At 41.2% G+C, this 26,800-nt stretch overlaps 1 protein-coding gene across 1 annotated transcript; it reads left to right on the top strand.

The window, feature by feature from the left end:
• The first annotated feature begins 892 nt into the window (after positions 1-892).
• On the top strand, positions 893-26,527 carry LOC113044368 (serine/threonine-protein kinase SIK1-like). The gene is made up of 12 exons (XM_026204318.1): positions 893-1,189; positions 12,473-12,628; positions 13,813-13,929; positions 14,620-14,683; positions 14,763-14,924; positions 15,697-15,821; positions 15,946-16,069; positions 16,949-17,163; positions 18,045-18,390; positions 20,299-20,559; positions 20,640-20,847; positions 25,825-26,527. The coding sequence occupies exons 2-12, from the start codon at positions 12,488-12,490 to the stop codon at positions 26,153-26,155; spliced, it is 2,094 nt and encodes a 697-aa protein (XP_026060103.1). The 5' UTR covers positions 893-1,189; positions 12,473-12,487; the 3' UTR covers positions 26,156-26,527.
• Positions 26,528-26,800: the final 273 nt, after the last annotated feature.

The raw sequence follows: 26,800 nt of genomic DNA, 5'->3' as shown, positions 1-26,800 counted from the left end.
AGATAGATATTAAATATTTGCATTTCACCTTGATTTATCTGTCTCTTCACAGAAGAGTCTAAAGACATTTAAATGTTTAAAAAATTTTAATGTAAAAAAAAATGTCAGCGTTCAAAGTTACACTGTAAATTGACTTTTTTAACCTTTTTAAAAACGTTATTCAAAAATTAATGCTGTTAATAATGTGTACACATTATGAACTTCAATTGAACAATTGAGTCAATTAAACAAAGAACATTTCTACCAAACACTTCAAACCATATCTCTTTACTTCAAACACTGCCCCAGATACTTAAAGTCACTAGCCTGTATGTGCTGACTTGTGTACACATACATACTTGCATTTAGCATTATTAATGGATTATAAGTAGAACAGAGGGATGTAGGGATAGAAGACAAGTGATAATGAGAGAGGGAAAATAGGGTGTCCAAGAGGGAGTTCTTAAACTGTAAACTGGTGTCCAGAAACACAACCTGACTGATTCATTGACCGGGTGGGGGACACCCACCCAAGCTTATTAAGCCAGCAAGATGAACTGAATAAAAGTTTGAATGATTCAGCGCATGCTTGGACAGAATCATTTCCCTTTTCTCTAATCTGCTCTATACTTCACTGAGAGAATCAGATTTAACTCTGCTGCCGCCTACATTTGCTTAATGATGCCTACAGCGCTCTGCACTCTGCATTATAGCGCTATAATGTACTAAAGAAGATCTTTGTAAACGCTCCCCAAGGCAGGGCACTACTGTTATACCGTTAATCGCTGGTTATTGGGTTAACACCCATCAGTAGCTAAATGTCTGGGAACTTGTGGTTCTGCGTATACACGTGTTATGTGTGAAGTTGCTGGGCAACATGAAATTTCGTTTCTTTCGTTGCTCTCTGACGCAAAAGTGACGTTAAAAAAGTAAGAATAATTTGTTATGGTATGTTGGCAGGAGGCGGAGACGATCTCATCAACTTCGTTGACTTAACATAGGGGAAAATGCTGCTTGATGAAACGTGGATTGGTTGCTGGAGAAATGATGACAGTCCAGTGCGAGATGACTGCTCATGAGAGGAACAAGAAAATTATTTGGATATTGACTTCTTAAACAGGATTTTTTTTAGCTTAATTTAAGGATTCCTGAAAATGTTCAACATACGAAGAGACTTTATAAACATGGATTAAGTTCGGCGATTCAAAAGGTAATTACAACCAGAACGTTTTTTCTTTGAAGCTATGATTATTTATTTATTTACTTATTTAACTATTTGGTTTGGCTATATGCTACGAATATTAAAAGGAAGATGAACATTTGGAATGCTCTGAAACTAAAACGTTTAAGTTGTTCCATGAATACAATTTTTGTGCTGACGTTTTGAGAACATTATAACTTGACAGATTAACGTTTGATCGTAACTTTGTAAAAAAATAAATAATAAAAAAGCCCCCCAAAAAAACATCTGAAAAACACTTGAAAAAATTTGAATTTAGTTTTTTTTTTCCAAGTCATCACATTGTTTAGAGCATAAATAAATAGAAAAAAAATCATTTTTGAAAAATGATATTTTATTCATATGTTATGCTATGTCCTCTGTAGTGTACACTAGGACTTGTTTTAAAAATAAAATAACATGAAATTGTTAAATAAATAAAAAATCAATCACCAATAACTTTATTTAGGTAAACATTTAGGTTATATATTTGTCACGGTTTTACGCTGCCTGAAGGAATACGGAGTCGAGGATAAACGGAATAAGGTTTTTAATATATCCAACACAGGGGATATCCAACATGGAGCACTGAGGTAGACACACGTAAGTAGCAAGTGAGCACAAGTGAGGACAAGTGAGCACAAGTGAGAAGACCCGACAAAACAGAACTGAAGGACAAGGCTTATGTACAACAGATAATTGGGGAAACACAGGTGGATGGAATCATTAAATTAACAGGGACATGGAACACATGAGGAAGATAATGGACACACCTGGGAACTAATCAAACACGGAAAGACAGAAACTGGGTCACGGGCAAAAACACATTAAATGAGTCCAGGTGTGTGACAGTACTCCCCCCTCCCGGTAGGTGCGTCCTCGCACCGTAGAAACAACAGGGGGAGGCGTAGGTGGGAACTTGGGAGGAGGTTCCGGTGGAGGACGGACTTCCAGGAGGGGGCCAGCAGACAGGGACCACAGAAGGAGGAGCCAGGGAGGAGACGACGGAGGAAGGAGCCAGGGAGGAGACAGGAGCAGGAGGAGCCAGATGGTCCACCAGAGACCAGCCAGGACGGAGATCCAAGGTGGGGTCGACGGCGGGAGGAGCCATGGTGAAGGAAGGGTCGACGACACCAGGGGGCCGACAGGCGGAGACTGCACCAGTGGGTGAGGAGCCCAAGATGGAGCAGCACAGCCGCAGAGCCAGGGTGACGTCGAGGATCCGGAGGGCCTAGGTGGAGCTGAAGGCTCAGGCGACCAAGGCAGAGGCGGGGTCCTGGCAGACCGCTGTGGAGCCGGAGTGACCGAGGATGGAGGTGGAACTGGAGGGAAGGAGGAGCCTGACAGAGCCGGAGGGATGGAGTGACGAGGTGGAACCAGAGGAGTGGAGTCCCGAGGCGGCGGATGGTCGACGACTGACCAAGGTGGAGCCGGAGGGACGAGGGAGCCCGGTGGAGCAGGTGGGATGACAGGCCACGGTGGAGACGAGGGAGCTAAGAGCCAAGGCGGAGCCGCTGGGTCGAAGGACCGAGGAGGAGTCCAGGGCTCGGAGGCTGGAGGCGGAGACAGGGCCTTAACACGCCAAGGCGGAGCTGGAGACTGGCAGTCCAGCGGCGAACCACCGCGCCCCGATGGCGCGGACTGAGGGTGAGCTGCGGGACTGACTGGCACCAGCAGGGATGATGAGGAACTGGCTGGTCTAGGAGGAGGAGAGAGGAGAAGGATGGGAGGAAGGACAGGAGGATCAGGACTGGACGGAACCAGCGAAAGAGGAGTAGAGGGACCAGCAGGTTTGGGAGGAGGCGGGAGAGGGAGGCTGGGAGGGAATACAGGAGACACAGAAGATTCAGGGCTGGGCGGAACCAGCGGTGAAACAGAAAAATCATGGCTGGGCGGAACCAGCGGAGACACAGAAGATTCAGAGCTGGGCGGAACCAGCGGAGACACAGAAGATTCAGAGCTGGGTGGAACCAGCGGAGACACAGAAGATTCAGAGCTGGGCGGAACCAGCGGAGATACAGGAAACTCAGGGCTGGGCGGAACCAGCGGAGAAACAGAAAACTCAGGGCTGGGCGTAACCAGCGGAGAAACAGAAAACTCAGGGCTGGGCGTAACCAGCGGAGAAACAGAAAACTCAGGGCTGGGCGGAACCAGCGGAAATGGAGCAGAGGAAATGACTGGAGGAGGTAGGAGTGGGAGACTGAGAGGGTATACAGGGGAATCAGGGCTGGACGGAACCAGCGGGGAAACAGGAAAATTAGGGATTACCTCCATAGACCAGTCCATCAGATCCAGAGCTTGCTCCATATGACTTTCAGAGACTGTATACAGCTCACCCTCAGTCGCAGGAGTGTGGGCAGGGCTTTCCTCCACGCCCTCGATCTCCACGAGGACTCCCACGATGCACGGTGTTGCCGGCTCACACACCTGGTCAGTCGCGCTCTCGAGTTCCGGCTCCCTGTCAGTGGATGGCTCGGGCTCTGCGGCTGCGGTGGGCTCTGGCTCCGTGCGGCGTGATGGTGGCTGGCTGGTCTCTGGGTCGGGAGTGGGGCTGGCGAGGTCCTCTATGGGGCAGACGGTGAGAGGTGACCCATTTCTCGCCAGAGTCCACTCCACGTATGCGGCGAAATCCTCTCGAGGACCATCTTCGGACGACAATGCTCTGCATTTGGAGTTCAGGCTGGTGTTGTAGAAGGTGCAGAGCGCGCCGTCCGGGTAGCTGGTGGCATTAGCTAATAGGAAAAACTGTCTGGTATGGTCCTCGAGAGAACGTCCTTCCTGCTTCAGCAGGAGGATGAGGAATTCGGGACGATAGAGGGGATCCATAGACACTAAGAAAAGAAAAGACTGTGAAAAAACAAAAGCAAAACGGAGGGAAGAACACGCAGTTTTCTATTTTCTCTTTTGAGGTCGGGTCTTCTGTCACGGTTTTACGCTGCCTGAAGGAATACGGAGTCGAGGATAAACGGAATAAGGTTTTTAATATATCCAACACAGGGGATATCCAACATGGAGCACTGAGGTAGACACACGTAAGTAGCAAGTGAGCACAAGTGAGAAGACCCGACAAAACAGAACTGAAGGACAAGGCTTATGTACAACAGATAATTGGGGAAACACAGGTGGATGGAATCATTAAATTAACAGGGACATGGAACACATGAGGAAGATAATGGACACACCTGGGAACTAATCAAACACGGAAAGACAGAAACTGGGTCACGGGCAAAAACACATTAAATGAGTCCAGGTGTGTGACAATATTAGGTTATTTGGGTAAACATTTTTATAATCTTTTACATGTTCTGCAAAAGAAAGTATATTTTTTTTATTTGAAAACCCATAACTTTTTGAAATAAAGTCTGAGATGTTGGTTTATGAAATACAATTTGAAAAGTAGTCCGATTTAAATTATAATTACACAGATTTGAAAATCCCGTTGGATAATTACAGGGCCTAACTTTAAACCAACTGATGAAAATAAATAATAACTGAACTTTTAACGATTTTGTTACAAAGCACAATATTATGGTGAAATTAGATCTTGTGTTTGTTGAGTTAAAACCGAATTATTGTTGTATAAGCATAGCAAGCATCATAGCAAAAAGGATAACAAACTTAAAGAGTTACGCACCAATTAACATTAGCCCTTCATTGTTTATTGTTTATTGTAAAATGGATCCCCATTAGCTGTCACCAAAGTGAACGAGCTAGTCTTCCTGGGATCCACAACAAAAATAAATCACATAATGTTAATATAAAAACAATATAGCACTACATTATATACATCAATACACATCATCATAAATTAGTCTAAATAAATAAATATGTCCTTTCCTTACTCACAATTTTAAATAGTGCATTCTCAGATGGTACCTAAAAGAGTCTTTGCCATTCATTTTACATATATTCAATGGGCATTTATTACAATGATTGATGCCACAATAAATAGCAGTTCTCTTTAAAGCATTTTGATTTTGGGCATGGTAATATCATCAGGTCATCATCCACAGACCTAGTCACATGAGAATGTATCTGATCACACCTAACAATTTGGTTATATAAAAAAAACTGTTTCAGAAGAATAGACAATGTTTCTAAAAAACGTAATTAAAAACCAGCTTTTTCTCCACCGTTAACCATGAGAGCTGTCAGTGCATACTAATAGTATTTGTTCTGATGGGACAATGTAATTCTAACCTAGCAGCTCTGTTTTGGGTCGTTTGTAATTTCTTTAGTTGACCTTTAGATATTTTTGATGACCATACAGGGGCACAATAATCCAAATTACATAAAATTAAAGATTTAGCCACCTGCTCCACAATGTGTGTGGGGACATAAGAAAGACATTTCCTCATCATAGAGATACCACTACCCATCTTCTTCACTATGGTATCAATATGTTCTACCCATGACAGCTGAATATCCACTATTGTGCCCAGTAATTTTACTTCATCTACCTGTTCTATAGGTTCCCCAGACAAGTTCAAACTCATCTTTGGAATTAATGACAATTTATGACTCGATCCAAAAATAATTGATTTGGTTTTTTAGATATTCAGCACCAACTTATTCTGTTTTATCCAATCAGAAACCATATTTAACTCAGCTGATAAAACATAATCCAGTTCACTGACAGTTTTTGCAGCATAATACAATGTGGAATCATCAGCATACATTGGTACAGTTGCTTTACACAAAACAGATGGTAAATCATTTGTGAAGATGGCGTATAAAAGTGGTCCCAGGCAGCTCCCTTGCGGAACCCCACAGTCCAAGACCTTAGAGTGAGACCAGCTACCAGTGTAATAAACCCGCTGTGTCCTACATGTGAGATAACTCTTCATAAAATCTATAGCAGTTGGGCTAAATCCATAGCATTCTAGTTTACCAATGAGTAGATTGTGATCTATGACATCAAATGCCGCACTAAAATCAAGCAATACAGCACCAGTCATCTTTAAATTATCCCTTTCCTTGAGCCAGTCATCTGTCATTAATGTAAGGGCAGAATAAGGTGAGTGGTTTTGTCTATAAGCATGTTGGAAATCTGTGTTCAAACCATTAGATTCAAAATATTCCTTTACTTGTGAGTGAACACCTTTCATTAAGCATGCATTTAATATTTGACATAACGGACCGCAAACATAGTCAACCGCCAGGCTAAGTACTTTACTGTCCAGCATATCAGTACCTACTGAGCGGTACCCATTCATGACATGGTCATGAATACCGTAATAATCATAAAGAGAGAACATAGTTGCATACTTTTATCTTTTGCTCGTTTCTCTTCTTCTTTTCTTTCTTGTTAGGGTTAGGGTTATTTTTATTTTTTAGGGTTAGGGTTATGTTTTCTTTTCTTTTTTTTTCTCTAAATTTGGCACCCGATGGCTTTGACATTTTTCTGTCCATCTCTGTGTTTATTTGGCACTGGACAATCAGCAGATTTCCCATTCTCCCAACAGTGTCACTCATGACCAGAAGTCAAGACTAAACCAATTCACATTGTACTATTTTTATTATTATGCGCTAATTTGCCAATTCCCTACACAGTGAAATTATATATAATAGAAAACTGCTTCACGGCAGCGGCACAGAGGATTATTTTTATTCATTTTTTTTTACAACTGCTTGTGCCCCCCCCCCCCCATGAAAAAATGCCACCCAGCCCGGCTGCACGGTTTGCCCATGGTTAAAGCGACTCAGGTTACGAATGTAGGGAATGAGACACTGCGTCCTCTAGGGGTCGCTATGGGGAACACCTCATCTTGACCCATGTCTGAAGCATACATTGAAAATACACCAACGAGTTGGCTGGCGACAGCCCCTGACGTACCGACTTGACTATGGATAAAAAGGCGAAGGGAGAACATGTCATTCACTTCTTCGTCTGAAGCTTGCATCCGAAGCATGGCAGGGAGCTAGAGGATGGAGTGTCTCATTACCTACTCAGGGAACCATGGTTACATTCATAACCTATGTGTGAGGGGAGTGCAGGCCAGAATCATGGTGAACACTAAGTACCAAATCTACGATTTCCATGGGAGTTGCCCCTGGGACATTAGACGGCTGTCCATGACATTACTCCTTATGGCCAAAAGCCTAGGCTACATATCCAACTTACTCGTTAAGGCCTCAGCCCTGGGTAGAGCTGAAGGCTTGGAATCAAGAAAGATTCCTTTAAAGGGATATGGCAAATAACCTAGCATTGTATACTAAGTCTTGCCTGTCACACAGGGGCTACCACTTGCTCTTGCATAAGCTTGCGGAAGGAGCTGTCTCAACAGATCCCTAGAAGCAACACCCTGTTTAGATTAGATGGAGTGGTGCCCAAGATGAATGGGGCTTTTACCAACTCAAGTTACCACTTTCGTGGATATTAGAAAGTGTGGAAAGTGTTAAGCGTCTACACTCACCACCATGTGGTTTTCAGAAAGTACACAGAGCTTAGTGTGTGTACTTAAAAGTTACTTAGCATCGCAGAGGTGCCGAACCGCACAAACATCTGGCGCGGGGAGCATCACCTGAGGCAGCATATACAAGAAGACTTCTGTAACTGCCTCCTCCACTTCTCGCTTGATTCATCAGCAGCGACCTGGCCAGACATTCATGAAATTCCTTGCAGTGCCGTTCCAGGCCTGATGATCAAGAAGGCTCCCGCAGAAACCTGTGATCTGGCCGCCTGATACCCAAAACATGAAGCCAGAATCAGGGCTATCATACCGGCTGGACATAATGCAGATGAGTGTTTAGTAAGCACTGTAATTGAGCACTGCAAAGAAACTCCAAGAAGATTAGTACACACACAACCACCAGCAATTTGATACCTATACAAGTATATACAGAATGGATCATACTGACCCACCCTGGTTCCCGTGCTGGAGCCCCGCTCAAGGGGCGATTCCCTTTAGTCCGGACCATCAGTAAGTTGGTAACTATGAACATAGAACCAACCAAAACATCATAGGTCCAGCATAGGAGACTGTTATGCAAGAAGTTATCACCTTACCTTGGTCAGGTGGAGAGCTGGTGGTTACAGGGGAATTAGGAAGGGGAGGATAACGGCAGATGTAAAAACCCCCAAAGAGAACGAGTAGATACTAAGTATCTCTCTGATTCTGACGAGAACACTGATGCCTCATCTGGATCAAAGTGGTGATCCAGTAGACAAGACCTTAGGTCTTGTCTACCTCCCCATGACCCACGATTCCTCTTACCTCTACCCGCAGGTGGGGGAGGAGCGTGAGTTGTGACACTAGCCTTCTGTGCTGTGAACCCCTATGTTGTTCGGCCTCAGACCTGGACCTTTGTGGACTGAAGGATCTGAAAGCAGCTGAGCGTGCCTTCATCTCCCTGATCTTCTCGATTACCATCTCAATGGAGGTACTGAAAAGTTTGGAAGGCAAAACCTGAGCATCGAAAAGAAAGCCTTTTTTTCATCCTGATGTCTGCCAGGTTCATCCACAGATGTCTCTCCGCTACCACCATGGCCGCCATAGACCCATGGCGAAGGCACCTGCTTGGTAGCACAGAGAGAGAGATCTGCGCTGTGGCGCAGCTCGGCTACCTGATCAGGAGAAAGGCCCTCGCCTTTATCCAGGTCTTTTAGCAGATCAGCCTTATATGCTTGAAGCACCGCCATCATGTGTAATGAAGCCACAGCCTGACCTGCTGCTGCGTATGCCTTGCCATTTGAGCAAGATGTATCCTGAAGGGGTTTAGATGTCAAGGAGGGAGATTAAGAGAGGATGTCTCCTCCACAGAAAGAAAGCTTTTTCTACAGGGGGGCATCTTTTCATAGCCGCTTTGCCTTGATGTCAGCATAACTCTTATGTTGAAACTGATGGATGCAAAAAGAAAATGGTCTCTTCCATGCCTTTTCGATCTCTGTATGGAGATCAGGCAGAAATTGAAGGCTCATCTGAGCTGGAGGGCTATGGTCAGAAAGATAACGCTAGTCGAGGTGACCTCGCGGGGTTACCTTGCACTTCCATGGCAAGTCCCACTTTGCCGTGACGCGATCCATAACCTCCAATAGCTCTACATACGCTGGGCAGAAGGATTGAGAAGGCTCTGCCTCAGATTCTTTGCCATCCTCAAACATCTCCTGCTCTTTCTGGGTAGAACCCAGCAGAGCACTAACCTCAGTATCGGAAAGTGTTAAAGATATAACATCATCCTCACCAGGCTCTTTCCCATCCGCCGTCCACGAGCGCAAAAGGGAAAGTTCCTCACATAAGGAAGATCCACCTGTGATCCCCATGTGCTCATTCTACTCCGTACCTCAGCAGCGGCGGGAACTGAACCGCGGGAAGCAGATGTCTGCCCTTTTTTTTCTTTTTTCCTCGGAAAGAGAGATGAATGAGAGCAGAGCATTGAAGAGAACCTTGCCAGAACGGTTCAAAGGTTATAATCTGAAGTTGCTACTTCAAAGAGATTTTTCTACATGATTTAACCCATACACTGTTAGACCTTACCGGTTTTTTTTACAGTAAAATACTGGCAACACTGTTGCCAGCTAGTTGCTGTAATGAATCTTTAACAGTGACTAACTGGCAACAGTGTTGCCAGTATTTCACTGTAACTGAACCATTACGGTGACTAACTGGCAACAGTGTTGCCAGTTATATACTGTAAATAAAGAATTACAGTGAATAACTGGCAGGAGTGTTGGCAGTTATTTACTATAATTACTCGAAACCACTCAGTATAATACTGCATATAAATTTACTGTATATAATATTTTTGTAACACCAGAATGACAATATTTTTATTTATTTTTTTTCTTTAAAAGAGAATGCATATAACATGTTCATACAAATATATTTTATTCATTTGGGAAAAACAAATACATAACATGAAAATATATCGCAAAATGTATCAAATCAGAACATATACTAAAATGAAAAAAAAAACACACACACAAAAGCAACCACATTTATCTATAGAATTGGCTAAATAACATCTTACTACATCAGTAAAAATTATAAACAAAATACAAGTAGTCTTATTTCCTTAACAATATAATAACAAAAGTAAAATAAATAAACAACAACGCCAGTGTATGTTAGTAACTTAATTAATCAAGCATATTTTCAATAAAAGCAAATTAATGAAATCAATATTTACAAAAAAATTATAACCAAATAGAAATAATGTTTTCTTCCTTTACATTATTACACACACACACAAAATATGTAGTGACAAAATATAATACTCAGTCACCATTGAACCACATGTTGTTCCAAACCTGTAATAATTCAACAAAAATTTAATTACCAGTTTATGTCTTTATAATGAAAGTCTTAAGAAATATTTCTTATGCTTACTTAATCAGATGTTTTCTATTTAAACTCACTATGGCTCTGCAAAAATGTATGGTCATGTGGATTCACATTTTGAACCTTTCTTTTAACTGTAGACCCAGTTTTGCTGCAAAAAATTAAAAATTAAAAAATTAAAAAATAAATACCTGTATTATGAGAACCAAGTACAACAACAAATACATATTGGCAAAAAAGACATTCCTTAATTAAAACCATGATTGGACATAACAATTTTTAACACTAACCTTTGAATAAGCTCAAGTGTGGCACTGGCTGACTCCTGGTACCCAATATTAAAAAAATAAAAGCAACCAAAAAGCACAGAGAGTACTGCAGCATAATCCAGCTTCTCTTCAATGCAATGTTTCACTTTCCCCTCAATGCTGACCATCCACTTAGATGAGGTTAGAGGTTTATCTCCTGAAAAATTAAAAGTCACCCTTAAAACTGCAAAGAACATATAGGTTGTTTACTATATATTTTATGCTTACCATGATGAGCCTTGGTGTGGCTGGTAGGGTTTGTTCAGTCTCTATTGAAGTTTCCTTGAAAACAACATAATTTTTTTTTTTTAAATAAAAAGATTACTCAGCAAAAACGTAGCAATGTTCCCTTTAAAAGGGTTTATTTTAACAGTTTTATTTAATTATTTAAATAAAATTAGTGCATTAAAGGGAGTGAGCAAACTTTTCTACAATTTCATATGAATTTGCAAGTGGAAGCACAGCTCTGAAAAATTACAAGCCACAAATGCACACCCTAGGACCTGACAGTGGAGGTTCGCCTGTGGATGCCTATGCATAACGTTATCTTGTTTTTATGACTGCCTGTGATTTCTGTGCATATGAGACCTAAACGAGGAGAATTTCTTAAATGTACAAGGGAACTTCTGCATTCCACAGGCATATTGAAAATTTACTCAATGTTGGTGTCTTTTTATATGTGCAAAATGTTGACTAACCAATTAAATTAATAAATAAAAAATTACTAAATAAATAAACAATCTGAGTTGGTACATTTTTGATCAATTCAATATTTTGCAACACCAAGGGATGTCACTCAAAGTTTTGAGGAGAGGCTCAAAACTCAGCTAACCATATAGCATTCTGGAAACAAAGGAAGTCCAAGAACAAATAACGACAAAATAATTTAACTTCACATAAAGTATTCTAGAAACCACACTTATATTTGAACAGTTTACTTACTCCTTGTTTAAGGTTCCATTTTAAGGCTTAAAAACGTGAAAACTTTTTGAACTGGTTGACTAACGATGCAGGCTGAAAAGTAAACAAATGACTTGACCACCAGGCTGCCTTAAAGAGGCAACACCTTCACTTTTAGGATAAGGCAGTCAGTGCGTGTGTATGTGTGTGTTAATGCATATTGCATAAACCCTTGGTTTCTGCCTGAATATGTGTACACTTCACAATATAATGTGACGTAATGCACTCGAGTAGTGTCGGAGGACAGTCATTTACTGATTAATATTACAGTTGGTACCTGTAATGGGTACATAGAGTAATTTACTGTAATTTATTATTTGAGCTGCATAAATTCTTAAAGATGCACCTCATATTACAGTAAGATATTGTTCCCAGAAGATACAGCAAAACACTGGCTATTTTACCGTTATTTACCCTAGAAAATACAGCAAGGGTTAACAGTGTATATTAATAGCCTACATTTTTGTTGATTAAGCGATATTATATCATATTTTACTTAGAACTGGTTCATTCAGCCTAGATAGCATAGGCTACCAATTTTAGTTTTACCATTTTTTAACAGTGTAACCTTTGTGAATGATACTTTTATTTCACATTGAAGCACTTTTTATTTCAGTATAGTTTAATGTGTGAATTATACACTAATATATTAACTTAAATATAAAAATATTTGATAAATATTAACTGAAGTGTCAGTGTACAGCTTATTTGATCTTGTTGTTTAGGCCTACTTTGTCACAATGGTGATTTTGTCAGAGGAAAAAGTGGTGAACCACTCCAGCAGACCACTGCAAGTAGGTTTCTACGAGATCATCAAGACATTAGGCAAAGGAAACTTTGCTGTAGTCAAACTAGCTAGACATAAAGTCACCAAAACGGAGGTATGTTGTGGTTTTTGATACTCTTTATGAAGTCTTTTCCTCTGCAATGTACCTGCTTTTCCACTGTCGGGCCAGTGCGAGCCTAAACGGGCGGGGCTGATAGTCTCGGACCTGTAGCACCAACACCAAAATAGCGCTGCATTTCCCGCCCTTTACACGACTCTCAGGGACAACTTCATGCAACCCCGTCATTTCACCAACAAAGAGAAGTTATCAGAAAACTAATAAGAAATAAGTCACTGGAACTAGCGAGATCACAAAACGAACACGATAAAAGCAGAGATTGTTTGCTTACTTTGTTAAATATTTAAATCCAACAGCATCAGTGTTTTACTATAATAAGTGATACATTGAACAAAATGAATTAATTTATCAGGATTGGAAAGTAGTCACACAGAAATAAAGTGTTATGAACATAGCCTGCTCATTCAGTCGAGACTGTTTCTGTTTATTTGTATGTTTTAGAAAAGCTCCTGAACAAAAAACATTCTATGACATAGGCTACTTGGAGCTAAACTCTCAAGACAAGATTTATGACAGATAAAATATGTTACTTAATAAATACAGGATTGTGAGAGAGAATAAGAAGCCGATGTCTGATTTCTTCAAGCGGTCGTATTTACCATGTTTACTATGTATATATAAATATTTCTGCCTTGTATAGCCCTGTGATCCACATCAGATCAAGTTATTTCAAACACTCCCTGCTGACTGAAAGTGAGATTTTAACTCAACTTATTTTAAAAAGTTTTTAATGCTGTTGTTATAGCTGTTAGCTTTATGAAATGATCCGTGGCACTGATGCTTTCCAGATGCTGAGAAACTCCGCCTTTGTTCAGAACCACTCCCCTAGTCCCAGCTGGCCTGGTTTGGCCCAAGGTTTTCATTGGACCAAAAAAAAACCCGGCCCATTGGCTACGAGAAAGCACCAACGAGGAAGTGACAGTGGAAACGCGACTGGCCCTGGCACGCACTAGCATGCCTGCTTTTGGCCCGACAGTGGAAACGCGGCTAATCATTAGAACAAATATGCCTATAGCTCTAGGCTACATGTAATAGTAGTTACTGTTCATTTATTTCATGTTAAATTATTTATTATAATTTTTATTACACATAGGCATATTTAAGTAATTTAACTTCTTCCTTTTAATAAACAAACCTATTCTCTGGTTGTTCTTTAACAGGTTGCCATAAAAATCATTGATAAAACTCGACTGGATGAATCTGACCTGAAGAAGATTAAACGAGAGGTTCAGATCATGAAGCTTTTGAAGCATCCACACATAATCAAGCTCTACCAGGTGTGTGTGGGCTTGTGTTGTTCAGTCATTATGATTTATTGCTATCCATGTATAATATATTAAGGCACACAAAGTGTTGATAGACCTTGGTTAATAACACTTTTATTGATCCATGTTCATTTAAAATTAGAGTTTAAGATGTCTTGTATTTTCACTGATTCTCTTAATAAACTGATGGTTTATCTGTATTTACCTTTGACCTTTTACCTCACTTAGCTAGTTTAAGCCAGCAGTAAGCCAGTTTACAAAGAGCTAACATTATCCTAATGCACCATGACTTTCCCATGGTTGCTGCTTCCTCCCCACACTGGTCTCTCAGGAGTATGTGGAAGAGGGAAAATAATGACCTCACAATGGAAAGGTCACAATACAACTGCTTTCTCAATTTGAGTTACAAATTCATTTAGATGCATACATTTGGAGTTTCATATGTAACTTTTATGGGCATTTTGACTTTTTAATGGAGATTACAGGAAAGAGCAGACATTATAAAGGAGATGGGATTCCAACTTGTGTTCTCTCAATAAACAGCTCCTTCGTGTTCTCTCAATAAACAGCTCCTTTGTGTAAAGCATGTCCACAAGTTATTCTGCCAAGACAAAAAGTTGTCACAAAATTTAGATTCTTTATGAAGAATGACTTCTTAATACCAGTCTGAAGAATTCTTGTTTTTACATTTTGGAAATGTAGGTTATGGAGACCAAAGACATGCTGTATATTGTGACGGAGTATGCCAAGAATGGAGAGATGTTTGGTAAGCCTAAAGAGAATCTTTTATCCTAAAAATCTGTATTTTAGCTAATTTTATTTGATCTTATCTTTCTTTTTCAAAGATTATCTTACTTCAGTTGGTCTTCTAAGTGAGGCAGAAGCTCGTTCTAAGTTCTGGCAAATCGTTGATGCTGTAGAATATTGTCACAAACATCACATTGTACACCGAGACCTGAAAGCAGAAAATTTACTCCTGGACAGTAACATGCGTATGAAACTGGCAGGTAAGAAAGATCATGTGCTTTTTTTTTAATGCATCAATTTTTTAATTAAACGATTATTTTAGTAAAGTAAATCGTATTGTTAATTGTAATAATAATTGATATTATTGTAATAATAATCAAATATGACCAAAGTGGTAGATTTATCCTGTAAATTTATCCTCCATTTTTTGTCAACATTGTTAAACAAATTAGAAAAGTGCTGTTAAAAATGATTTTTTTGCCAAAAGTGCCCATTGTTAATAATACCTTATGGCTTGTAATTCAGTGTTATTAATACAGTATTGTAATTGTAGCTCAATTGGTAGAGCATTGCAAGGTTGTGGGGTTCAATTCCCTGGGAACACATGATTGGTAAAAATGTATAGCCTGAATGCACTGTAAGTCGCTTTGGATTAAAGCGCCTGCTAAATGCATATATTTAATTTAATCCATCCATCCATCGATCATCTTCCGCTTATCTGGGGCCGGGTCGCGGGGGCAACAGTCTAAGCAGAGACGCCCAGACTTCCCTCTCCCTAGCCACTTCTTCCAGCTCTTCCGGGGGGACCCCGAGGCGTTCCCAGGCCAGCCGGGAGACATAGTCCCTCCAGCGTTTCCTAGGTCTTCCCCTGGGCCTCCTCCCGGTGAGACGTGCCTGGAACACCTCCCTGGGAAAGAGTCCAGGAGGCATCCGAAATAGATGCCCGAGCCACCTCAGCTGGCTCCTCTCGATGCGAATTTAATTTAATTTAATTTTTAATTTAATACACAGTTTCTCTTCATTTTTCTTCAGACTTTGGTTTTGGGAACTTCTATATTCCTGGTAAATCTTTATCCACCTGGTGTGGGAGTCCTCCTTATGCCGCCCCAGAGGTCTTTGAGGGGAAGGAGTATGAGGGACCATCCTTGGATATCTGGGTAAGATCTTCAGCTTGAGTATACTCTCTGAACTTTAAAAATTAGTCTAATATAAAGAAATTAAATTTCCTTTTTGGTATTAAGGAAGTGTCTGAAATGTGAATGTCTACCGACTGCCTCTTAGAGTCTGGGAGTACTGCTGTATGTATTGGTTTGTGGCACACTACCTTTTGATGGCACTTCTCTCCCTGCCTTAAGAAGAAGAGTCACTGATGGACGCTTCAGAGTGCCATTCTTTATGTCACAAGGTATGTTCCTCCTATATGTACAGTGGTGCTTGTGAAACCGAAAAAAAAAAAAAAATAGTTACATAATAATAGTAATGTCTAAATTAACTAGTTTTAAGTAGAAATATTATTTAGTATCACTTAATCGAACTAAATACATTACTTTATACAAAGAAAGCTATTTTTATGAGTTAAATCAAGTAGAAATAGCACTTTAAAGTGCAAGGTCAAAGCTATTTCTACTTGATTTAACCATAAAAAATTATGTAGGTATAAATTCATGTATCTATAATAACTGTGTATTCATTTTTTATGTTTTTTATTAATTTAAAATCTTGCCATTCTGGCACATTTAGTTGGTGCCAACAGCTGATTTGATCTCATTTCATAGTTGATGATCTTTACACAGTCATTGAACTGAACTGAATCAGCACTAAGCTAACCTCATCTTAACAATGACACTTGATTTCTTTTTTCAAAGCTGCTTTACAGCATCTCTGTTTAAATAAAATGTTCCTGTTTTTCCCTGTAAAACTACTTTGAAACAATCTGTATTATATAAAGCACTATATAAATAAAGTTGACTTCATTTGACTTAAAGAGGTAATTCAACCAAAAAAAAAAAAAAAGAAGACAATTCTGTCATCATTTACTCACCCTTTTGTTGTTCCAAACCTGTATGAGTTTCTTTCTTCTGTTGAACACAAAGGTATTTTTTCCACAAAAAATGGAAGTCAACAGAGAAGAAACTCATACATGTTCGGATCAACATAAGTAATGAGTAAATGATGACAGACTGTTCATTTTTGAGTGAACTATTCCTTTAGCTGACACTTATCACATGATGTAGTGTGCTGAAGTGTTGTCTTATTTAACCCTTGCCATTACCTCGTTCCACAGACTGTGAAAGCCTTATACGGAGAATGTTGGCTGTTGACCCTGCCAAGAGATTCAGTGTGGCACAAATCAAGCAGCATCGCTGGATGCAGGCTGATCATTCGGCTATATGTCAATCCATTTCTTCCTCTTCCTGCTTTGAGGCTCAGGAAACTTACAATGAAGCAGTTCTGAGTATTATGGAGACAGTGGGCATTGACAGGAAGAGGACCATAGAGGTGAGGAGCCTCTCTGAATCAAGCTCTGTGTGGGAAGTTCAGTCAATAATGAACATTCTGTCATCAATTAATCACCCTAAAGTTGAACCAAACCTGTATGACTTTGTGTTCATCTGTGGAACAACAGATAACCCTTACGAAAGGAAAATATATTTACCAATATATTTCTTAAAATATATTGTGATATATTGTAATATATTATTTTCCCTTTTTATTTTCTAATATTTTATATATTTGAATACATTTAATAATATATTGATGATACATATATTATATAATATATTGCAAAATATACAAATGATTGCCACTTTCAATATATTGCAATATATTGGAAAAAATAAATATATATAAGAATATATGCCTAATATATTACATGATATTTTCCAATATACTGCAATATATTTTTGTTTCATAAGGGAAGATATTTTGATGAAATTTTGAAAACCAAATATGACCACTGACTTCCATCATATGAATAAAATACTTCCATTCTATAAATAAAAAACACTTCCCCAAATATCTTTTATGTTCCACAGAGGAATGTCAAACCGGTTCAGAAAGACACTATAGTGAATAAATGATGACAGATTTGACTAAATGTCTAAATGCTGATAACAATCTGAGGAATTTTAGAAAAAAAAATCTGTTTAATGCTCATTAAAACTTCTAATTCCAAAAAGTTTCTGGCTCAAAAGCTTGGAACTATTTTTTTTGCATATAGCACATTGCAAAAAATGGTACCATGAAGTTAAATAAGAAGTCAAATTTTTGACAAAACCTGTTCATTTAGGTGTTTACATTTATCAATGCAGGGAAGGAGATGGTGATTAAGTGTGTCTTCATGCTTTTTCAATTGACTAAAAACATGCATCTTTATTCAGTCTCTTCAGAACAGCAGCTTCAACCACTTTTCTGCTATCTACTGCCTGCTGTTAGAAAAAGTGACAAAGCATCAAGCACTGCAGCAAAGCAATCTGGGAAGTGAGTGTCTGAAAGAACCATGTCACTCTCCTCAGGGGATGGTGCTGCCTCTGGAGGAGGATCTCAGCACACTAGAATACACATGCTCCATTTCTGCTACCTGTCAGCTCGAGACACAGGTGGGGCATTTGAAAAAGGAGGAGAAAGAGGATCAAGCCCTGGACAGTCTTTCTGTGGAGTCCAGAAAATCACAGAGACACACTTCCCCAGATGCCTCTGCATCCCAGAAGTTTTCCTGCTTGCCAAGTAAGGTTACAGGAAATTAAATTTATTTCAAGACTTAAACTACTTCAGTCTGTGTGAATTGAATTAATTTAATACACGAGTTTCATAATTTGAAGTACTGAAATAAATTAACTTTTTCATGACATTCTATTAATTGAGAAGCACCTTATTTAGGTTCAGTGATTACTGGGGTTTTTTACTTAAAACTGGTTAATTAAAATTTTACAGTTTTTAGGTTACCATTTTTTATCTTTATTGCTGATTAAAATGATTAATTCCTAAACAATATTACTGACTCCAAAGTTTTGAACAGTAGTGTATGCTAACAATACAAGCAATACAATTTACAATAATAATTAAAACAGCTGTCAAAATTAATTTAACGCCCACAACACCACCATTCTTACAGCCCAAAACAACTGGGTAAAAAACTAAATGAAAGACTGCAAAAAAGTTTTGAACAGTAGTTCAGAACCAGTTAATTTAGATTTTAACATTTTTCCAGTGCATATAGATGAAAAAAAATAATATAAAATATATACCATTTCTTTTTTATTAAAATGGATTTGAAAGGTTTAAAGAGTTAAACGTAATAATCATAAATAATAACAATTTCCAATAAATTGACATATAAACCAGATTACAATGGTTGTAGTCACTCGATTGGACTCCTGCCTTCCTTTAATAACTGCAGTTTCCACACAATACAATCTCAACCGTCATTTCCTGACTAATGCAAACAGAGTAATGTGCTAGATATGAGGGTGAGATGAGTCACGCAACTCTGTAAAACTCTGTACATAACAGTTTAACTGTGCCAGAAACTTTAAAGTTCAAATTCAAAGTTATAAAAACTCTTATTCTAATATTTATAGCTGGCTGTGATAGAGTACACCACATGCATAGTGGCCCTGAGGTATTTTGAGTTCGAGACCTGTGCTTTAGATTACTCTTCACTCCAGATTCCATTAATTATAACGTATTGTCAGCTTCACTTTTGTCATATATGAAGGCTAATTTAACTTTTCTTTTTGGAATGTTTGATTTTATTATTATTTATTGCATTAATTATTAAATATGATAATTATTATTTTTATTATTATTAATTATTAATTGATTAAATATTAATTGATTAATATTATTATTGAGGTTAATTATTGTATTTATTTTCCCATAAATTTCATTGATATTAAAGTGATGCAGATTGTAGAAATTTACCATTACAACACCAGGAATGGTTGTCGGAATGAGAATCCAAACAGATGATTAAAACATCACAATAATCTATCAATTAATGACTTGTGAAGTGAGAAGCTGTGTGTTTGTAAGAAACAAATCCATAATTAAGACTTTTTAACTTTAAACTATTGCCACCGGCTAAAATACAAGTCCTATATTCATAATATTGCTTTCTCCAGTGAAAAATACATCTAATCTGAATCAGGAGGAAATAAATGCACAGATCAAAGACCATTTACAAGACAAAAGAGGCCAAAACAGTTCTAAACAAATATGCTGTTGCATTTTGATGTTAGAGGACAACAGGTGATGGACTTTCACTGGAAGAAGTGTTCTCATGGATTATGGACTCGTATTTGAGCCAGAATCAGTGGTTTGAGGCTAAAAGCATCTTAATGATGGATTTGTTTCTTAAAAACATGAATTTTATTGTTGATTGATGGACTGGACTGTGTGAATTACTTGTGAAGTGTTGTGATGTTTTTATCAGCTCATTCTGACGGCACCCATTCACAAAAGAGCATCCACAAGTGTTGTAATACTAAATTTCCATGTTCCATGTAATATAAAGTTTCCATGACGAAACAAACTCATATGCAGTACATCTTGGATGTGGGGGTGAGTAAATTTAATCAAAATGTAAATTTTTGGGTCAAATATGGTTCCAATATTATCTTTATCTTGCTTCAGGTATTGTCATAGATCATGTTGATGGCTCCACCCCAGACTGCTGCCTCCACTCCTCTCCTTGTGCTTCTACTAGTTCTTTCACCAACATCTCCAACCCATTAGAGATTAGCACTGACACCAGTGGCCGCACGACTCAGGGATTACATCCGTATTCACTAGGGAATTCTGTCTTTTGTTCATCCACCCTTGGGCACCAGAGTTATCTTCCTCTGCCCAGCTTTCAGGAGGGAAGGAGATCCTCAGATACCTCACTTACACAAGGTCAGGGGAACAGCTTACAGCACAAATTCTATCACTGTAACAGTTCTAGTTGATTAAACAATGTTGCCTCTTTTTTTCAGGGGTGAAGGCTTTCCCAACTCATTTGAGGAAGAATGATTATATTAAGGGCCAGTTGAGTTGGAATGAATTTAAAGGGCCTGTGGTATGCACGTGCATCCTAGACAGCAACCCACAAAGCATTAGTACATCGATGGTTTTGACAAACCCCCCATGCTGCCCAGTGGCACACCACAATGGTGTCTTGAAGAATTCTTTCAGAAATGAAAGGTAAAAATCCAGTGAATAACGATTTACCCTTGTGAATAAGAAATTAAAAAGTGCATATAATTGTATTTTCTGTGTACTTGTAGTGTTTTACATATATCAGAAGTACTTTTTTTAACTTATAAATAATTAACTATTAATTAAATAAACGGCAATTTAAGTGTACTTAAATAGAGACACTTTTATGATTGTTTCTTAACAAATTTAAGTGCACTCTGTAATAATATGTATAGCAAATTAGCCCAAAAGGGAACTATGTATTCATTATTTACGCTCAAAAACATTTTGGGTTCAAGTAACTGCTTGGAAGGATTCCTACAGAATCAGTATTAGATGTCCCGCCAGCACTTGTCTAGTAAATGTTTATAAAGAGTGCCTATAATCGAATGTTACTTTCTTGGCCATAAATAATAAAATCATAAACATAACACACTTTCAACAGCATGTTGCTGTGATCAGCATGATTAGGGACTCCAGTTATGAGCAAGAGTACAAGAAGCAAGCAGAGTAAAGGATAAAGGCAATATTTTATATTCGGCAGATCTACAGCCTGAAAGAAACATCAGTTCCCTATCTGTTGGTCACTACGAGTTATGTCGACCGACAAATGGGGTCTCACTTGGGAGGCCAATCATCTCAGAATTTAAGAGAAAACGGCAATGAAAATTGGCTAGTGGATTAACATACCTGAGCCACTTCCCGTGCCGATGGGTATAAATAGGGCGACAGGTGCATCCACTCATTAAATTTTTGCTTCGGAGCCGAGTAGCTGATGAGAGTAGTCACTACAAAGCCATTCATCTTTGTTTTGTTTGAAGCTGTCGGTGTGACGGCGCGGTACAGCGGTGTCCCTGTGAAACGGCGATTCCCCTGGGCGCTTCGGCTAAAAGAGACTGTTTTCTAAAAGAGCAAATCACGGACGATTCGCGTCTTTTTCAAGATGCCGTTTTGTCCGTGTCCTTCTGGATACGGTTGTTTCCTGTCTTCGGTTGACGGTCACGAGCATTGTCTGCAGTGTCTGGGCGTCCAACACGCCGAGGCTGCGCTCGTGGATGATTCATGCGTCTATTGTGGGCGTATGAACATGGCAGCGCTACGATCGCGTCTCTCACTCCTCAAGGGGAGTGCAGCAGACCCCTCTGTCGCCACCCGTCCTGGTCTCGCGTATGTCTTGATCCTCCCTCGTCACAGACCGTTTCTGTGGTTTGCCTTCGAGGGTCAGGCGTGGCAGTACAAGGTCCTCCCCTTCGGGCTCTCCCTGTCCCCCCGTGTCTTCACGAAGGTCGTGGAGGGCGCCCTTGCCTCACTCTGGGAAGTGGGCATCAGGATCCTCAACTATCTCGACGACTGGCTCATTATGGCCCGGTCCCGAGAAGAGTTGTGCGATCACAGGGACTTCGTGCTCCGGCACCTCAGTCAGTTGGGGCTTCAGGTCAACCGGGAGAAGAGCAAGCTCTCCCCTGTGCAGAGAATCTCTTATCTTGGTATGGAGTTAGACTCGGTGAGTATGACGGCACGTCTCACCAGCGAGCATGCCCAGTCAGTGCTGAACTGCCTGAGTTCCTTCAGAGGCAGGACAGTGGTACCACTGAAACACTTTCAGAGGCTCATGGGGCATATGGCATCCGCAGCCGCAGTCACGCCACTCGGGTTGCTTCATATGAGGCCACTTCAGCACTGGTTGCACTCCCGAGTCCCGAGATGGGCATGGCGCCGTGGTACACATCGTGTCACCATCACACCGATGTGTCGCCGCCTATTCAGCCCCTGGTCAGACCTTGCCTTTCTAAGGGCCGGCGTGCCCTTAGAACAAGTGTCCCATCACATTCACATGGCGCATGACGCCGTGGTACACATCATGTCACCATCACACCAATGTGTCGCCGCCTATTCAGCCCCTGGTCGGACCTTGCCTTTCTACGGTGTCCCGGCACGTTGTTGTCACAACAGATGCCTCCAACTCGGGCTGGGGCGCGACATGCAACGGGCTGGCAGCTTCAGGGTCCTGGACAGGACCTCGACTGCTTTGGCACATCAACTGTCTGGAGTTGCTGGCAGTGCATCTAGCTTTGCGACGATTTCGTCCGCTGTTGCTGGACAAGCACGTGTTGGTCCGCACAGACAACACTGCGGCTGTTTCGTACATCAACCGACAGGGCAGTCTACGATCATGTCGCATGTCTCAACTGGCCCGCAATCTCCTCCTCTGGAGTCAGACGTGGCTCAAGTCGCTGCGCGCTGTCCACATCCCAGGGGAGCTCAATCATACAGCCGACGTGCTCTCACGACAGCTCACTTTCCCCGGGGAATGGCAACTCCATCCCCAGACAGTCCAGCTGATCTGGAGTCGATTCGGGGAAGCCCAGGTAGACCTGTTTGCTTCCCACGAGTCCTCCCACTGCCAGCTGTACTATTCCCTGTCCCAGGCCCCCCTGGGCACAGATGCACTGGCACACAGCTGGCCTCTGGCTTTACGCAAGTATGCGTTTCCCCCAGTGAGCCTGCTCGCACAGACACTGTGCAAAGTCAGGGAGGACGAGGAACAGGTCCTGTTGGTTGCGCCTTACTGGCCCACCCGGACCTGGTTTTCGGAACTCATGCTCCTCGTGACAGCCCCTCCCTGGCACATCCCCCTGAGGAGAGACCTCCTCTCTCAGGGGCTTGGCACCATTTGGCACCCGCATCCAGATCTCTGGAAACTCCACATGTGGCTTCTAGACGGGACGCGGCAGACCTAAGTGATCTGCCCCCAGCAGTGGTAGACACTATCACTCAGGCTAGAGCCCCTTCTATGAGGCAGGCCTATGCTCTGAAGTGGAGTCTGTTCACGAATTGGTGTTCTTCTCACCAAGAAGACCCCCAGAGATGCCCAGTCAGAGTCGTGCTTTCTTTTCGTGCAAGAGAGGTTGGAGCGCGGGCTGTCACCCTCCACCCTGAAGGTGTATGTGGCTGCCATTGCAGCCCATCACGATGCAGTAGATGGCCGGTCCCTGGGGAGGCATGACCTGATCGTTAGGTTCCTGAGGGGTGGCAGAAGGTTACATACTCCTAGGACACCCCTGATTCCCTACTGGGACCTCTCTATTGTCCTGGCGGGACTTCAGAGAGGTCCCTTTGAGCCGCTGGACTCAGTCGAGCTTAAGTTCCTGTCTCTTAAGACAGTGCTCCTGATCGCGCTCACTTCCATCAAGAGGGTCGGGGACCTCCAAGCATTTTCGGTAAGTGAAGAGTGCCTTGTGTTCGGGCCGGCCTACTCTCACGTTGTCCTGAGACCCATCGTCTTGGCTTACCATTCCCAAGGCGAGCCGTGCCCCCTTGGGGTGAGGGCCCACTCCACACGGAGTGTGGCCTCCTCCTATGCGCTGGCGCACGGCGCCTCTCTGGCAGACATCTGTCGAGCTGCGGGCTGGGCGACACCTAACACCTTTGCGAGGTTTTACAACCTCCGTGTAGAGCCAGTTTCTTCCCGTGTGTTGGGTAACAGGTAATTGGCGGGAAGGGCTGGCTGGGTGTCACGCTTGCTGCACCATTCCCCCTAACACGGGGATGTGAGCGCCTTTCTTCTCCCAGTAGAGTTCCCCGGTTGGCGTACCCTGGTCGAGCATCCTCCAGCACCCTCGGCAGTCAGACTTGGTGGAGCAGTCTGTCGCCAGGCCCAGTACTGGCGTTAGCATGCCCGGAGTCCTGGTCAGCCCCTGTACTGGGCTAGGTGTTCATATGGCTTGGTTCCCTACGGGTAATCCCATATGAGTATTCTTCCACGGTAAGGTTTCCCTCTTGGCAAACCCGTGTCTTCCCTTGACAGACCCGTTCTGTCAGTCTCTTCCGGCAGCCGTTCCATCCCTACTCCAAGGTAGGACCTGCCTCAGAGACCCCTTCCATATGTAGTACTGCCCCCCGGGTCAGTCCATATCGGTTACCCACATGTCACCTCCCTACGGGTAGAATGTGGGCTCCGTAGCGACCTTTTCCTAAGGCTCGCTTCCCCATTGTCTTGCCAGCTGAAAGAACAAATAGGGAAGATTTGAAGCAGTCTTTCTCTGAAGGTTGAAATCCCTTCCATTAACTTTATGTGGGCGGAACAGCAGCATGGCCTTCTCCAGCAGCGATGTACTCACCCTTTGGCCCCTTCGGTACCAAGGTCAGTGAATTTGCGCTGGGGCTTTGGGAAAGTTACGACCTTAAGCATAGCTTTTGTGGCATGCCAGGGCTTGTCAACAATTGCAGCGCCACAGGGTTGTGAGGAGGTTCAGGTTGTGGCATTTTCCATAGAACCCCATTTGTCGGTCGACAACTCGTAGTGACCGACAGATAGGGAACGTCTCGGTTACGTACGTAATCCTCGTTCCCTGATGGAGGGAATGGAGACGTTATGTCCCCATGCCACAACCTTGAACCATTCGCTGTTGCCGGGACACGTTCTCGGCTCCTCAGTGTAAAACCTAATGAGTGGATGCATCTGTCGCCCTATTTATACCCGTCTGCACGGGGAGTGGCTCAGGTATGTTAATCCACTAGCCAATTTTCATTGGCGTTTTCTCTTAAATTCAGAGATGATTGGCCTCCCAAGTGAGACCCCATTTGTCGGTCGACATAACGTCTCCATTCCCTCCATCAGGGAACGAGGGTTACGTACGTAACCGAGACGTTTCTTCATTCAAACACACCTTTGTAAAAGAATCAGAATCAAAATTTGCTTTATTTGCCAAGTGTGCACAAACACACAAGGAATTTGTTCTGGTTTCCAGGAGCTCCGGGTATATACTTACAACATTTAAATTCATTTTTAATAAATTGAATAAATGAATTAAATGAAAACAATAAAGTTATATACATCAAGGTCAGTAGGTTTATGTACTGATGTTTAACATTAATGCCCGCTGTTACCTATTTAATTTAAAAAAGTTCAGACTGATTTTAATAAATATAAACTATATCCTATGATTGTGATTATTATTATTTTTTATTTTTTTTTGATAGGTTGGTTCCCTTCTCATGCCATCAAAGGCAGCTGCACTTTCTCTCATTGCAGCCTGCTCATTCCCCTGATCACATGAGGAATGGCACAGGTCTTGAATCACAGAGCTTCTCTAGTCCACCGCACCATGAGAGGATTCCCATCAGACACTCATCCTGCTCCCAGAAGCCTCAGCTCCCTCCACATGAATCTCTATCTTCTCTCTCCTGTTCTTCCTCTATTGTGGCATCAGCCGCACAGCTTCTTGAAACTGGACTGCAGATCAGTCCACAATATCAGTCTCTGCCTCAGGCTGGGCTTCACAATGGTACTGTCTTACCCTCAGCTAAGTGACAATGATTTGATCCATTGTTAACAATACACAGTTTAGTATTTGTCTAGTGTGCACTTAGTAGTGCTTGAGAGTTTAAGGGTGAGTGACTGAAACTGACTGATAAATAAATAGTCTCTAGATCTGATTTAGCTAGATGTGTGAAGAATAGAATTTAATAGTTTTATAGAGACATCATATTGCTTGGTCTTTTTTGTCATGATTGTAGTTATTTAGGCCTAGATATTCTCCATCAAGTGTTGTATATAAATATATTATTATTATACATCGATTAAACCATTTACTACGACTCATGCAGATGTTGTTTTTGTATCACAATTTAATAGTAACATTATTTGTATCATTAATAATAGAAGATAACTTAAGTTGTTATTCCTGCTAAGATTTCAGTTCCAGTTATAAATAAATATAATTTTAAATTAAAAATAGTGGAATACTAATTCATGCTTAGACTATTGTGTTCATTTAAGTATATATAATAAGGTAACAACATGTGTTAAGTTTAGGTTTAGGGGTAGGTTCATTATTAATATCTAGTTATTACCCTGTTATTGTAATCACTATAATTTATGTGGCTTAATTATACCCTGCAAAAAAGTTACTTTTAAGAGAGATTTGTACACGATTTAACTAATAAATTAGTTTTG

Source organism: Carassius auratus, chromosome 26, assembly GCF_003368295.1.
Source record: "Carassius auratus strain Wakin chromosome 26, ASM336829v1, whole genome shotgun sequence".
Taxonomy (NCBI): domain Eukaryota; kingdom Metazoa; phylum Chordata; class Actinopteri; order Cypriniformes; family Cyprinidae; genus Carassius; species Carassius auratus.
This window is presented reverse-complemented; position numbering and strand designations above follow the sequence as displayed.